Source organism: Oncorhynchus mykiss, chromosome 13 (assembly GCF_057628025.1).
Source record: "Oncorhynchus mykiss isolate SJ-2025 chromosome 13, ASM5762802v1, whole genome shotgun sequence".
Lineage (NCBI taxonomy): Eukaryota > Metazoa > Chordata > Actinopteri > Salmoniformes > Salmonidae > Oncorhynchus > Oncorhynchus mykiss.
Window position 1 is genome coordinate 20,395,602 of NC_143034.1, and position 16,737 is coordinate 20,412,338.

The window sequence follows — 16,737 nt, forward strand, 5'->3', positions numbered from 1 at the left end:
TCAGGTTCATAGCTTTTGGCTGAGTGTGTGTGCGTCCGAGTGTGCGTCTGTGTGTGTGTGTCTGTGTGTGTGTGTGTGTGTCCGAGTGTGTGTGTGTGTGTGTGTCCGAGTGTGTGTGTGTGCGTGCGTCCGAGTGTGTGTGTGTGCGTGCGTCCGAGTGTGTGTGTGTGTGCGTGCGTCCGAGTGTGTGTGTGCGTGCGTCCGAGTGTGTGTGTGTGCGTGCGTCCGAGTGTGTGTGTGTGTGTGCGTGCGTCCGAGTGTTTGTGCGTGCGTCCGAGTGTGTGTGTGTGTGTGTGTGTGTGTGCGTGCGTCCGAGTGTGTGTGCGTGCGTGTGTGTGTGTGTGTGTGTGCGTGCGTCCGAGTGTGTGTGTGTGTGTGTGCGTGCGTGTGTGTGTGTGTGTGCGTGCGTCCGAGTGTGTGTGTGTGTGTGTGTGCGTGCGTCCGAGTGTGTGTGTGTGTGCGTGCGTCCGAGTGTGTGCATCCGTGCGTCCGTGTGTGTGTGTGTGTGTGTGTGTGTGTGTGCGCTGGTGTAGCCGTGTTCTATTTAAAGCGTTAAATGGGATCCACATTCAACACATGCCACCGCGGGGTCTTTGGCGCGCTTTTATACCAGCTGTCGAGAGATCAGGAGACGAGCACAGAGTCTCTCTGCTTTAAACTTCACCTGTGTGTTTAGTGTGTGTGTGTCTTTTGTCTGAAAATGTCTATGTTGAAGGGTTGTAAATGTGTGTGTGTGTGTGTGTGTGTGTGTGTGTGTGCGCCTGCCTACGTGAGTATGTGCGTACATGTAACTGGGTGTGTGGTTTTGTTTTGATTGTGTGTGAGCCACAGCCTAAACCTATGAACTAATGACAGGTGATGTCCCGGAGGGCATATTGTTGTCATCTCTCAGTGGGTTAGCTGGTTCCAACACTAGTGTAACACTACTCTATCACAACAACAATAAACATCTCCCTCCAGCACTCTGCCTTTCCATCTCTTTCTCTCTCTCTCTCTCTCCTTTCTCTCTCTTTCTCTCACCCTCTCTCTTTCTCTCCCTCTTCTTTTTCTCTCACCCTCTTTCTCTCTCTCTCTCCCTCATTCTCTCTCCCCCTCTATTCTCTTTCTCTCCCTCTCCCTGCATTCTCTCTCTCTATTTCTTGTCCTCTCTCTCCCTCCCTCGCTCTCTCTCTGAACATGGGGTTAGTTTATTGTGTTACCAGTGTGTTTCAGGGGAGAGCGATGTCAGCTCATGTTTTCTCGAGACAGCCCATGAGAGAGACTATATTTAAAGACTGATCTAGACCAGAAGGAACTAACCAGTTTGCTGAGCACAGCTGACTGGCTGTCTAGTGCTGCAGGCATAGTGCAATGTACACAATACCATATGGATAGAAGCTGGTGTTTTCTGTAAGATGGAGGCTTGTTGTTGTTGTTGTTGTTGTAATCAGATCACAATTGTAAGCAGTGTGTGTGCTGTTGGGTTGTGTATATTTACTGCTACTGCGGTTTGGGAGAAGGAAGCAGTGTGTGTGCTGTTGGGTTGTGTATATTTACTGCTACTGCGGTTTGGGAGAAGGAAGCAGTGTGTGTGCTGTTGGGTTGTGTATATTTACTGCTACTGAGGTTTGGGAGAAGGAAGCAGTGTGTGTGCTGTTGGGTTGTGTATATTTACTGCTACTGCGGTTTGGGAGAAGGAAGCAGTGTGTGTGCTGTTGGGTTGTGTATATTTACTGCTACTGCGGTTTGGGAGAAGGAAGCAGACTTTTATTTCTTCTTCTCAGACTTAAAATGACTGGATAATTTATAGAGCCTCCCTGACTCCAAACCCCTGTGAGAGGAGAGGAAGTGTTTCATCCATGCTTTCTTTCTGTTGATGTTCTCTTTAACTTTTAACATCTCGTTCTAAAGAACATTAGAAAAGCAACGTTTTTATGTTTTGGTTTATTTACTTTATCTCAACGTTGCCTAGCTAGCTTTTGGTTTGGCATTTACGTTATCTCAACTTTGCCTAGCTAGCTTTTGGTTTGGCATTTACGTTATCTCAACTTTGCCTAGATAGCTTTTGGTTTGGGATTTAGGTTATAGAGCAATATTGCTTAGGTGACTTGTGTGCTGACATTTACATTATCTTTCAATGAGAGACCGAGAAGAAGAGAGAGACTGAGAGACAGAGATAAAAAGAGAAAAATAGAGAGAGATACAGAGAGTGAGAGACAGATTTCAGCTGCACATTCAAGATGATGCTGTACTGAAGTATTGATGTTAGGTGTTGTCTTTGCCATCATTAAACTGAAGACTTATTTATCAAATAACTCTAATTATTATTACGCGATTAAACTGATGAATCATGTAACTAATTATTATTACACGATTAAACTGATAAATCATGTAACTAATTATTATTATTACGCGATTAAACTGATTAATCATGTAACTGTAATTATTATTATGCGATTAAACTGATTAATCATGTAACTGTAATTATTATTACGCGATTAAACTGATTAATCATGTAACTGTAATTATTATTATGCGATTAAACTGATTAATCATGTAACTGTAATTATTATTATGCGATTAAACTGATTAATCATGTAACTGTAATTATTATTATGCGATTAAACTGATTAATCATGTAACTGTAATTATTATTACGCGATTAAACTGAATCATGTAACTGTAATTATTATTACGCGATTAAACTGATTAATCATATAACTGTAATTATTATTATTACGCGATTAAACTGATTAATCATGTAACTGTAATTAACTAGGAAGTCGGAGCACCAAGGAAAATATTCAGATTATAAAGATATAAATATATGAAAGTTATTAGGAAAATTATATCTGATCACTTAGTCTTCTGACTAATGAATTATTCTTTACCTCACGTTAGTCTCATTCCAAACGTTGTAAATTGTTAGTTATCTGCACGAAGGGAAGTGGGGGTCGACTGAGATGAGACACGACAAAGTTGATCTTTATAACAATTGAAATGCTAATCCTTTGCACATGAACGCTCACTCATTCGGGAATAATTGCAATCAATATATATATTTACGCTCAGTGTGTCATCGGGATCTCTGTTGAAAAGTTTGTTTCTGTTGGAGAGTCTGTCCGTCCTCTCGCTCTCTCTCTCTGTCGTGGTTAGAATGGATAGTTCAGAGTAACATTCATTCATGTCGTTATAGAATAGATGTTACAGCGGTTGTCAGTCTTCGCGTTCAATGATACTGAATTCCTAGCTGGAAACTAGTAATTATTATCAAAGACTTGTTCTTATTCTGTCGGTATCGATAGTCTAATAGTTTAACCACGTGGTATGGTTAAAAGATTCAGCCATCTACTCAAACCTTAGCTTATACTCAGGTTTATGGTCTCCTCTCAAACCTTGGCCCTATCGTTATCGAGGTAAGCTGGTCTCAACCTTAGTCCTCTCGTAATTGAGAGAAACATGGTCTGGTGATAGAAAACCCGGGTGGGGCTTTCATTCGGAAGAGCAGAAAATGGCCTGTCCCAGGATGCCCAACCATAACTGTGCTCATGGGCGGTCCTCTGATTTAGTTAAACTCCAAAGGGAATTGGAGTTTCCTTCATTAAACAGACCAAAATCACATTACACAATTTCACAAACAGTATCATCCTCACTCATTTATCTTATACAACAATTAGATGTAAGCCTCATAACTGAGGCTATTATATAAACAGTGTTATGGTAATGTGGCCATATTTTGTCTCCCATGAGTTTCACAAAATTGTACCAAACGGACCAGTTCGTAGCTGGATTCTTCAACCAATCTTTTATACCTTCTCCAGAACATAAATGTTGTTCGAACCTCAAGTTCTGTGAGGTGGAAGAAATTCCTTTTGTTCTCTCTATGAAAACTCAATCTCTCTCTATACTGTGGCCATGAGGAGACAATCTCCTCCAGGAATGTACGACCTGAGGTCGCAGCATCCTGAGTGTAGGAGACAGAGAGAGGGGGATAGTGATCGCTGTACCCAAAGAGGGCAAAGTCATGACATAGGCTAGGCAGTACAAACCCCCAGGGAGGAAAGCGCTGGTCTAAAGTAGTGCACTATATAGGGAGTTGGGGGCTGGCTGGGATGTACAGTATTTCTATTGGTCTGCCAGACAGTTCCTCCCTGCAGGCAGTGTTGCAGCTGGAATGGGGGACCGATTTTTACTGACGCACACGTCAATATAATTAATTGGCTGGCACTTGCTCTCTCGGTCGCTCTCTCTCTCGGTCGCTCTCTCTCTCGCTCGCTCTCTCTCTCGCTCTCTCTCTCAATTCAATTTAAGGGCTTTATTGGCATGGGAAACTAATGTTAACATTGCCAAAGCAAGTTAACATATGTCTTTCTCTCTCGGTCTCTCGCTCTCTCTCTCTCCCACCTTGCAACACAGTCCACATGAAAGAGTATCATTGTGCTCACTAAACTAGCAAGGCTGTTGGGAGTGTGTCTAGTTGTAATTACAGGCTATTCTATGATTCACTTGGACCATGGTGTGTGTGTGTGTCTATAACTGTGAGTACTTATTTGACCAGATTGTGTGTCTGGATGGGGTAGTGGTGTCATTAAAACTGTCAGTGGTGACGTAAAACCCTTTCATCACCTCCCTCACACACAATACGCGCGATAGCAAACCCAGCTACAGTCTAGTCATAAGTGTCTGTTGTCCTTTCCCACGCTACAGGGTTCATCCCAGCGCTCTTACCTGTCTGTCAGCAGCCCTACAGTCAGCAGAAAGAGGATCATCCCAACAAATAGATAGTTGAATGCGAGGCTGATTTATTTTAACAACACGTTAGGTAATACAGAAATATTACATACTGTAGATGTGTAACATTTATACATGGAAGGCTTTAATATAGTGCTGTTTATGGCTTTGTCACACAAAATATAAGTCTTTATTCTGATACGATTAAAAGGGAGAGTCTTTGGAGTGTATCCTGAAAGAGATTTCTTTCTCACAGTGACAGCTATTGGAACAGCTCCAATCTGCATGTCTTAATAATGAGAGAGAAGCTCAAAGACTATATTAAAGACACCATTTTGAAAGATGAATATCTCTTTGTTGTGAATGCACACGGAATCCTCTCTTCCTAAGCCTGACCGTCCAACCAATCACACACGTCCTCCCATACGCTCCAACCAATAACTGGAGAGACGTGGCTCGTGAAAGTGGGAAAGCTCTCTGTGACCGTGGCTTGACTTTTCAGTTTAGTGTTGTTTTTTCTCAGGCAGGATGGTGGACAGCTATTCATGTCAAGAGAAGGACCTCAGGCCAGCTTGATTTAGATTTGGGCTCTGGCTGTTTGTTTTAACTCAATGTTAGGACAGTGTTATGGCACAGGGTTGCCTTGTGGGTTTAAACACACACACACCACAGCAGCTAGCTAACATGCTCTTCCGTGAGCTGTATCTGTGTTTTATTTTAGTCTCTCTGCAGAGGATTAGAGGGTCGGAAAACGTATGATCACATCCACTTTAATCTGTTAGATGAAGGTGATGGGGATGAAATCCCTGCCGCTCAGCGTTATAATCTGTCTTTGAACAAGCTCGCACACTGCAAATGCCTGCCACAGTGTGTGTGTGTGTGTGTGTGTGTGTGTGTGTCATACACACGTGCTGGCCTTTCCAGTAAAATACTATTAAGACTGATGCAGATTCAGAAGTAATGAAGGCAGTTGTAATCAAGTTCCGCACACAGGATCCCCCCCAGGCCTGATAAATAGAACCATGGGAACAGTATGGAGTTTATGACAAGTCTTTTCACTCTAGCCTGTAACAGCACAGTCGACAGTATAATAGAAACGTCCAGAACAAACCTCAAGCCCAGCAGACACCCTATCCACATCCGCACCACTGCAGTGCAGCAACCAGACCTAGCCAAAACCGTCACTATGGCAACAGGGCCCGAACGACAACGGAATGTTTGGCCTCGACTCAGAACCCCTCAGAACCCCTAGAGTTATACTGGCTCTGTGTTCTGTTCTGTGTTCCCGGGAGATGCTGTAGAGATTTTACAATACCACCCCCACAAGGGGGGAAATGAATCGACCCGATCCCATCCGCAAACAATAATGGACTATCCCATGGGGCCAGCCGGCTGGGGGGGGGTTAGAGAAGAGTAGACTGTCAGAAATGTTTTGTGTTTAGGGCGAGACTCTGGTTCTATACCCAGGCTGTTGTGGAGCTGACTACTCTTATGCAAGTGTGTGTGTGTGTCTGAGAGACATGGAATAAAAACATTAATATTGGATGTGTTCCTATTTAGGAAGTCATTGTACTGAAATGGTGTCACGTCCTATTTCTTCCCCCTCTCTGAATCTTGTTTTTAAGAGATGCGCTGTAAGACGTTTATAAGAGTTGACCCAGGTCACTAAGTAACGGAACAACGGTTCCTCTCTTGCAAAAGCAACAATTGCAACATGGTGGCCGATCCCGTTGTCAGTTAGTCATTCTATACAGTCTTTCAAGCTATTACTTGTTTATTACAATTCCGTTTATTGGCTTTTGATCTCTTTTTATAGTATATATAGCTAACATTTTATATGTAAATAGGGATTTTTCTGATTGATGTGTTTCAGTACATCAAGACTAACCGTGCTATTATAAACAGTTTCTCTCTCAAATTATAGTGTTTTTTTTATAAAGAGATAATGAGATGTAATGGGATATCAAAGTTATTGCCTTAGTAACTCTTGTACTGAGGTTAAATCTAGCCAACACTGTGGTAAATCTAAGCCCTGCTGTTGAAGAGTGTGTGGGCGGTGTGTTTGTGTGTGACTCGCCCCAGTTCCCTTGATCCTCAGCTCTACCTGTCCTAGTTCCAGTTGTGGCAGTGCTTTGGAAGCAGCACTGGGTCAGTCAGGAAGGGAGGTGAACAGAGAAAGAGATGGAGAGGAAGAAAAAGAAGACAGAATGGGGTAAAGAAGGGTGTGCAGCAGTGTGTGCCTGTATCAGTACTGCTGTAAGTAGTGCAGGGGGGACTTGAGGATGTGGAGATTACAGAAGGATAGACCTCTCTGTCCCTGGTCAGCCAGCCAGTTTAGACCAGTCAGTCAGTCTGGGTTTACTGAGAGAGGGACACCCACGGACCTCCAGTCTAATCTGTGATTAATGTTTCTCTCTTCTTCTTCATTTTCTCTCTCCCCCTCCCTCTCCTCGTCTCCAGGCCTTTAAGGATGAGTTGGAGGGGCTGATTGAGGAGCAGAAGAAGAAAGGCAACAACCCCACTGGTCTCCTGGCCCTCCGACAGATCGCTGACTTCTTCATGTCTTCATCCGTGGCTGGCTTCAGCACCTCACCCCTAAGTAAGTAGTAGTGTTGGTACGGCCCCTAACCCCCATCTGTAAGAAGTAGTGTTGGTACGGCCAGTAACCCCTCTCAGTAAGTAGTAGTGTTGGTATGGCCAGTAACCCCCCCCTCAGTAAGTAGTAGTGTTGGTACGGCCCCTAACCCCCCTCAGTAAGTAGTAGTGTTGGTACGGCCCCTAACCCCCCTCAGTAAGTAGTAGTGTTGGTACGGCCAGTAACCCCCCTCAGTAAGTAGTAGTGTTGGTACGGCCAGTAACCCCCCTCAGTAAGTAGTAATGTTGGTACGGCCAGTAACCCCCCTCAGTAAGTAGTAGTGTTGGTACGGCCAGTAACCCCCCTCAGTAAGTAGTAATGTTGGTACGGCCAGTAACCCCCCTCAGTAAGTAGTAATGTTGGTACGGCAAGTAACCCCCCTCAGTAAGTAGTTATGTTGGTACGGTCAGTAACCCCCCTCAGTAAGTAGTAGTGTTGGTACGGTCAGTAACCCCCCTCAGTAAGTAGTAGTGTTGGTACGGCCAGTAACCCCCCTCAGTAAGTAGTAGTGTTGGTACGGTCAGTAACCCCCCTCAGTAAGTAGTAGTGTTGGTACGGCCAGTAACCCCCCTCAGTAAGTAGTAGTGTTGGTACGGTCAGTAACCCCCCTCAGTTAGTAGTGTTGGTAGGGCCAGTAACCCCTCCTCCCCTTTGTGAGTAGTAGTGGTAGGTCCATTAGGGCACGCTGTAGCAAAGTAAAATGAAAATGAGCATTTCTTATTGAATGTTCAGGTAATCCCTCCCTGTTTCGGGTCCGTTTTTCAGTTTTCTTCCGTTTGGTGCCTAATGAAAACAATCCTGGTGGTACGGCCCGTAACCCCCCTCAGGAGGCAGTGCTGTTGGTACAGCCCGTCACCCAGGCAATGCCCAACTGCCACTCACTGAAGCTGCATACCATACGATTGACTTTCAACTAGGCCAATATTTTTAACTCTATTGTTTTTGAAAAATGGAGACTTCCAAATCTGTATAGACACACACACTTGGTAGAACGCACGCTCATACACAGAAACACACACTATCTATCTAGTGACCTGTCCCTCCTAGCTGACTCTGGAAAAGCCTGGCATATATTGCTCTGTTCAGTCCAGGTTTCCACATGTGAAATCTGTTTCCAATCATGCAATTACAGACCTCGGAATGTGGAACTAATGATCAATTACCACGACAACCACTGAAATATAGAGTCCTCAGTTATACCTCATATATCCCATAATATGTCCACATAATAACACCACTAATCTCAGCAACCAGCGGAAAGTTACGGAATTTGCTGTAATTTGTTGAAAAGGAATGAAAAGGATAAGATTGTCAAGTATTATTTATTACTTAGGAAATATGTGAAGTAAGATGATTGAATTATTTAAAATGTACTGTAACTACATAGAATTGTCTTTGATATGAACATTGCCAGTGTCAAAGGATGGCTTGTTGCTATTTGTGTCCACTGTCCAGTGTAGAGCACTCTATAGTAAATCAGTTGGTTAGATGAGACGGATCCAGATGCATTCTACCGCTGTCTCGGATGGTTATTATCGGTTATTAACTGATCTGAAATCTGTTTAGTATCTTGTCTCTCTAATAAAATATGTATTGAATGATTGAATTGGTTTCCTCTTAGAACAGTTGATGTACTTGGTAGAATGGAGAGAACATGGTCTGTCTCCATTCCCAGGCTGCAGGTAATCTAATATGCAGGCTGTGTGTATTGATTGTTAATGATTCATGTCATTATTCATATTGATAACTATACAGAGAACAAGAGAGCTATCAATCCCCATACTCAACAATAAAAAAAATCATTTTTAACCGTCTCTGCTTTGCTTTCTCTGCTCACCCCCTCTCCAGGCCTTGGAATGGTCACTCCCATCAACGACATGTATGGAGTGGAGTCTACCACTCTGGTGAAGGGGGAGAAGCAGACACGCTGCAAGCTGGCCAGCCTCTACAGACTGGTGGACCTGTTCAGCTGGGCACACTTCGCCAGCTCCTACATCACAGTAAGAAATAAACCTTGCACTAACCTCATTCAGAACTGTCATAACCGTGTCATAACTCATCATAAACCTATTCTGTAGAACTGTGTTTTGAGACATACTGCAAGCAGGTATGTGTCATCTGAGTTCTGTCTATCCCCTGCCTACAGGACTACCCTCAGGATGTGTTTTCAGGACACATACAACTGTGTGCCCGTCCTTTTGTTTGGGAGCAGTGTGTTTGAGCATCAGGTTCCTAAAGTTTTGTTTGTGTCAGCAGCAGCAGCACTGTGCAGTTTCAAGGTCATAACAAGGTGTTTTAACGTTGTTGTGTCCAGGTCCGAGTCAGCAAAGAGCAGGACCACATCCTCATCATCCCCAGAGGACTGTCATTCGCTGAGGCGTCCGCATCCAACCTGGTGAGTCCAATCACAACGCACCAGGAAGCACATGCACCCAATAACAAACAACCAACCAAGCCTGTACCCAGTCAGGAGTGAGCTCTCTTTTTAGACGTGTGCTGGACTGTGTTCAGTAGTACCAAACAGGATAAAAGGTTTTGAAATGGAAGAGCAACTATCTCTGATATTGTCCAATAAGAATACTCATTGTCCTTCTCCAATTCAAACCGTTTTATCCCATTTGGTCCTACTGAACACAGCCCAGGTTGGAGGTGTAGTCTGTGTGTTTGTGCCAGTAAGCCAATGTACTGCGCCATGTGGAGTAAAAGGTTTCTGGCAGCCCTTCTCATAAACCCAGCACAACAGCGCCAACACTTAATCAGCCGTCTATTTCCTTGAATTATTTGAGAGAGAACTATTGGATTAGCAGAAATCTAACATTCTGGCACAGAGGCTGACACTGGTCTGTGTTTAGTCAAGCCATGGAGGTCAGGGGAGTAGAGTAATGTGCTTGATATGGCGAATACAATGTTATCCTGCAGTTACATTACTGTATCTCTTCATTGGTGAGATTGGGATATTGCTGACTGTGGGAATTCCTACAGTATGTTACTTTTTGAAGAGTATTTTATCACTGACTCTTTGTTGCGTCTGTGATTGTCCATGTTATTGTCTGACTGGCTGCCATGTTATTGTCTGACTGGCTGCCATGTTATTGTCTGACTGGCTGCCATGTTATTGTCTAACTGGCTGCCATGTTATTGTCTGACTGGCTGCCATGTTATTGTCTGACTGGCTGCCATGTTATTGTCTGACTTGCTGCCATGTTATTGTCTGACTGGCTGCCATGTTATTGTCTGACTGGCTGCCATGTTATTGTCTGACTGGCTGCCATGTTATTGTCTAACTGGCTGCCATGTTATTGTCTGACTGGCTGCCATGTTATTGTCTGACTGGCTGCCATGTTATTGTCTGACTGGCTGCCATGTTATTGTCTGACTGGCTGCCATGTTATTGTCTGACTGGCTGCCATGTTATTGTCTGACTGGCTGCCATGTTATTACCAAAACCACCCTGTCTATTTGTCATTGTCTCTGGTCCAGTGTCAGTGGTGGTAGTGAATGCTGGGTAATGTTGATGTCCTTGTCTAGTTTTGCTGCAGAACCGCTGGTGTTAGTTTCTCTTTCTACTTTCTCTTTCTTAGTTTCTATTTCTACTTTCTCTTTCTACTTTCTCTTTCTTAGTTTCTATTTGCTGCTCTAAGAAGAAAAATAATGGCCTCACTCACTCTCTCACTCACTCTCTCACTCTCTCATTCACTCTCTCATTCACTCACTCTCTCACTCTCTCTCTCACTCTCTCTCTCACTCTCTCATTCACTCTCTCATTCACTCACTCACTCACTCCAAGCACCAGTTTCTGTGACACGTCAAGTGCATTGCAGGTGAACAATCAGAGTGAGTTGTTGACAGGTGGGAGTAACAAGCATCACTCAGCTCAGCTGTCTGACAGGGTGGGGCTCAGACTGGATCAGTAACTCAGTAGAGAGAGAGAGAGCGCAGAGAGACCGAGACAGACAGCGGGAAGATCTCAATTGCATTCTCATCTCCTTCTCAAAACCTAATGGAGGAGAAAGCCAGAGGTCCCTCCCTCCACTCCGACCTTCTCCTCCAATTGGTTTTGAGAAAGAGACGAGGCAAGAGGACACGAGGAGAATGCAATTGAGATCTTCCCAGAGAGAAGAGTAACTAGGCCAAATGTCATTGTGAATAGATGCAGAACTCTTCACTCCGATGTTAACTTAGTGATGACTGAATTGAATGAAGAATGTTGGTACAGTGCCTTGCGAAAGTATTCGGCCCCCTTGAACTTTGCGACCTTTTGCCACATTTCAGGCTTCAAACATAAAGATATAAAACTGTATTTTTTTGTGAAGAATCAACAACAAGTGGGACACAATCATGAAGTGGAACGACATTTATTTGATATTTCAAACTTTTTTAACAAATCAAAAACTGAAGAATTGGGCGTGCAAAATTATCTTTACTGTAGTACTGTAGTCACACACACATAAGCTTTGTCTCTGTGAGATGACTGAGACTACTATACTCCAGCTGACTACTATACAGCTGGCTACTATACTCCAGCTGACTACTATACAGCTGGCTACTATACTCCAGCTGGCTACTATACTCCAGCTGGCTACTATACTCCAGCTGACTACTATACTCCAGCTGGCTACTATACTCCAGCTGGCTACTATACTCCAGCTGACTACTATACTCCAGCTGGCTACTATACTCCAGCTGGCTACTATACTCCAGCTGGCTACTATACTACAGCGGGCTACTATACTACAGCGGGCTACTATACTCCAGCGGGCTACTATACTCCAGCTGGCTACTATACTCCAGCTGGCTACTATACTCCAGCTGACTACTATACTCCAGCTGGCTACTATACTCCAGCTGGCTACTATACTCCAGCTGGCTACTATACTACAGCTGGCTACTATACTACAGCTGGATACTATACTCCAGCTGGCTACTATACTACAGCCGGATACTATACTCCAGCCGGCTACTATACTAGAGCCGGCTACTATACTCCAGCTGGCTACTATACTAGAGCCGACTACTATACTCCAGCTGGCTACTATACTCCTGCGACTACTATACTCCAGCTGGCTACTATACTCCAGCTGGCTACTATACTACAGCTGGCTACTATACTCCAGCCGGCTACTATACTAGAGCCGGCTACTATACTAGAGCCGACTACTATACTCTAGCCGACTACTATACTCTAGCCGACTACTATACTATAGCTGGCTACTATACTATAGCTGGCTACTATACTCCAGCTGGCTACTATACTCCAGCTGACTACTATACTACAGCTGGCTACTATACTACAGCTGGCTACTATACTCCAGCGGACCACTAGCTGACTACTATACAGCTGGCTACTATACTCCAGCTGACTACTATACTCCAGCCGGCTACTATACTCCAGCTGACTACTATACTCCAGCTGGCTACTATACTCCAGCTGGCTACTATACTCCAGCTGGCTACTATACTCCAGCTGACTACTATACTACAGCTGACTACTATACTCCAGCTGACTACTATACTTCAGCTGACTACTATACTCCAGTGGACCACTAGCTGACTACTAAAGGCCTCTTTTCTCTTTTTTCCTTTCCCTCTCTTTCTCCACGGGTCTGTTATGGGTTTGAACTCATTAGGGGGAAGGTTTTAGAGGTCAAACACCATTGACTTCCTGAGAGAAAGGAAGTCATCCAGAGCTCAGTGTGTGAGAGGTCGCTGTGTAGTGAAAGGTCACAGGGGGGTCAGGGTTGATATTCTGGGCTCTTGCGTGGCTCAGCTGTCTGAGCTAGAAGGTGAAGGAGAGGATGCCTGTAGGAAGACAGCTGGCCCTATGATTATGTTTGATTATGTTTCATTAGTAGTTAGTATGGGAACTGAGAAGGTAAGAGACATTCCACTCCGTTAGCGCTCATGATCTTTGATACGAGGATTAGTTGTTTGATTGAGAGTTTGTTGGATCATCGTTGTCGTTGTTGTCATCATTGTTGTTGTTGTTTTGAAAGGATTACCTGTTTGACGCCATGCTCCAAGCCAAACACCCAGCAGGCACTCCTTCTGATCAGCCGGGCATTCACATCCAAACACAGTCCCTCTCTCTGACGTACCATACTCCCATTACAGGGTTTATTCAATTTAGCCACATCGAAAAGCAATATGAAGCAAGGATCTATTCGCTAGCTAGTGGATGATCTATGTGGATTCTATGTGCATCCCAAAAGGCACCCTATTCCCTACATAGGGCACTACTTTAGACCAGAACCCTATGGGCACCCTGGTCATAAGTGGTGCACTATGTAGGGTGTCATTTGGGACTGAGACTGTTACATCCTCGAGCTAGCCTTCCTCTAACCCTTGAATTGTCCCTAGGGTATGATGCACTTATAAAACACTTACATGACATTTAATACAGTAGATGTATACTCAGAAATCAGATTTCCAAATTAGATTTGGGGATCATTTTAGTCTCACAAGAGTTGGGTCACAATAAGTAAAGAATTCTGGCCAGCTGCTGCTATTGAAGTTGGATGGTCTCCATTGAAAACAGTACAGCAGAGAGAGGGGGGGGGACACACACCCCCTTCTGGCTGAACTGTCCACTGAGATTCACGTCATATCTGGGGTGGGGTCAGGAGATCAAAATGTATCTCTGTGATTGGTTCAACTCAAAGGACCCCAAGGAATTCAAGGATATGTGAACTCCATAGACATGTGGGTCACCTCTTCTCTATGTCTAACAAGCTGATAGCTACCAAGGGGTCTGCTGCCTTTGTACGTCGTTGTCGCAGAATGCAAACGTGTCATCAGCCTGCGTCACATTTCATATTCAACTCAACAACACTTCCCTCCATTATTTTTAGGACTGCTGTGCACACGCATACAGTAGAACTTGAGCTGTTCTGACGTCTGATTGGCAGACTTGTAGAGGGGGCCGGACACTGAAGGATGTGATTGGTCTCTTACAATCCAAACATGTGATGTAACTCATTAGTGTTCGATCGGCTGGTCTGGTCTGTTCGTCTGACAGCTGCCACGTTAGACATGGTTTACTGGTTATTTCATCTAACTGGACAAACGAATCCATTCGACTGGTGTTTGTCATCCTCCCACTGTCCCATATGGCTGTCAGGCTGGAAAACAGAGTCGGACATTTCATATTCAGCGTCTGTAACAGTATACAGTACATATTTAGCCTGGTCATCTGGTGATTCTGTAAGTACAAATAGATGTTAGATTTATACTGAACAAAAAAGATAAACGCAACATGCAACAATTTCAGTTTTTACTGAGTTACAGTTCGTATAAGTCAATTAGGCCCTAATCTATGGATCTCACATGACCGGGCAGGGGTACAGCCATGGGGGGGCCTTGGAGGGCATAGGCCCACCCACTTGGCAGCCAGGCCCACTCACTGGGGAGCCGGGCCCGTCCAATCAGAATTTGTTTTTCCCCACAAAAGGGCTTTATTACAGACAGAAATACTGCTCAGCACACCACTTTGGCTGTGTTGTCTCATCATAATTTGTTGTGTATGGAGAACTGGCTGTACTCTGTCCTTTCCTCCTCTCTCTCGCTCTCTCTCTTTCTGCTCTCCAACCCTCTTCGGTAGCCGGTAATCTAATGACACATGGTCATGAAGTTCTCATTGAGGACATACAGTATCAAGACCAGACACGGTTACCATTCCTTCTGTACATTTCCTGATGATGAGTGTATGAACCATTTTAAATTGTTATTACCTCTTTATATAGCTAGCAGATGTCTCCCTCACAATATATATGTATTCTTCTCAAGGGAAGTGATTCACATGTTTGTGTATGTAAAACCATACATGTGTATTTTGTGTGACTGTACAATGGCTAATGCTCTTTTCTCTCCTTCTGCCTCTCCTCTCTCCCCCCCTCTCTCTCCCAGGTAAAGCTGAACATCATCGGGGATGTGATTGACCAGGGCTCCACCAACCTCAGGGTTGACCCGTCAGGCTTCAGCCCTCACGCTGCCATCTACTCCATCAGGCCAGACGCTCGCTGCTGCGTCCACGTGCACACTCCTGCCACCGCCGCCGTGAGTCACTTTTCAGTCTGTTTAATCATTCAGGATCTTACAGGAAGAAATGTTGTTTAAATAGGCCTGACTTTTAGACACATATTGTCCACATTGTGATGTTTTCAAGCACACGGTGATTTATAATGCACTGTGTGATGCTGTAAATGTTCATTGCCAGTTTCTCTCTCTCTTCTGGCTCTGTCTCTGGCTCTGTCTCTGTCTCTGGCTCTGTCTCTGGCTCTGTCTCTGGCTCTGTCTCTGGCTCTGTCTCTGGCTCTGTCTCTGGCTCTGTCTCTGGCTCTGGCTCTGGCTCTGGCTCTGGCTCTGGCTCTGGCTCTCTCTCTGGCTCTCTCTCTGGCTCTCTCTCTGGCTCTCTCTCTGGCTCTCTCTCTGTCTGTCTGTCTCTGTCTCTCTCTCTCTCCATCCTCCAGTGTCTGAATAGTTCTCACATCTCCTCTCCCTCCTTGTCTCTCCAGGTGTCGTCTATGAAGTGTGGCATCCTGCCCATCTCTCAGGAGGCCTTGATCCTGGGTGATATCGCATACTACAACTACCAGGGTAGCCTTGACGACCAGGAGGAACGCCTGGCGCTGCAGAAGGCCCTCGGACCCTCAGCCAAGGTAAAGATCTAGGATCAGATTACCCCACCCCAAAACGTGATGTTAATTGCTAGTTCATGGGATGCAAAGCTGACCTTAGATCAGTGGGTAAATCAGTGGGACTGCTTTGACAGGACTGTTTTCTAGCTAGTGTACTGTAAAAACAGTCCTGGTGATCAAATGTACGAGCTAGTCAGCCAGCCTTAATGGCATTGAGGTTACTGTGGTTGTGTGTCTCCTCTCTAGAGTCATCGACTGGTAAACTATGGAGGCTAATTACCATACTGGGGAATATGGTCTCGTTAGATGTAACTGTCCTCGTCTATGGTTGTGTTGTGACCGTTGTATTTGACCGTGTGTTGTGACCGTTTGGTGATCAGGTGCTGGTGCTGAGGAACCATGGAGTGGTGGCTCTGGGGGAAACCATCGAAGAGGCCTTTCATTACATCTACAACGCTCAGTATGCCTGTGAGATCCAGGTATACACACACACACACACACACACACACACACACACACACACACACACACACACACACACACACACACACACACACACACACACACACACACCCTGAACCCTGGACCTCACTCTCATCAAACAATAGGTCAATGAACTCAGTAACTCGTTTAGATCTAGATTCTACAGACATTTACTGTTCTGTTCTAACAGAGATTTCAGTAACCTCTCACGCCTTCGATTCTGCAACAACACGACGTCACAATGGCTGTTATCTTCCTCTAACGCTTATTAGTGAT

General features: G+C 44.7%; 1 protein-coding gene across 19 annotated transcripts in view; it reads left to right on the forward strand.

Annotated features, from left to right (window-relative positions):
- Positions 1 to 16,737, forward strand: part of LOC118938206 (gamma-adducin) — a 158,424-nt gene that overhangs the window by 123,805 nt on the left and 17,882 nt on the right. For all 19 annotated transcript variants that reach the window (XM_090195624.1, XM_090195617.1, XM_090195631.1 and 16 more), the window contains 6 exons: positions 7,171 to 7,309; positions 9,194 to 9,345; positions 9,660 to 9,740; positions 15,248 to 15,397; positions 15,856 to 15,999; positions 16,359 to 16,457. In XM_090195624.1, the coding sequence (XP_090051750.1) occupies positions 7,171 to 7,309; positions 9,194 to 9,345; positions 9,660 to 9,740; positions 15,248 to 15,397; positions 15,856 to 15,999; positions 16,359 to 16,457 (765 nt within the window). The remainder of the gene's footprint in view (positions 1 to 7,170; positions 7,310 to 9,193; positions 9,346 to 9,659; positions 9,741 to 15,247; positions 15,398 to 15,855; positions 16,000 to 16,358; positions 16,458 to 16,737) is intronic.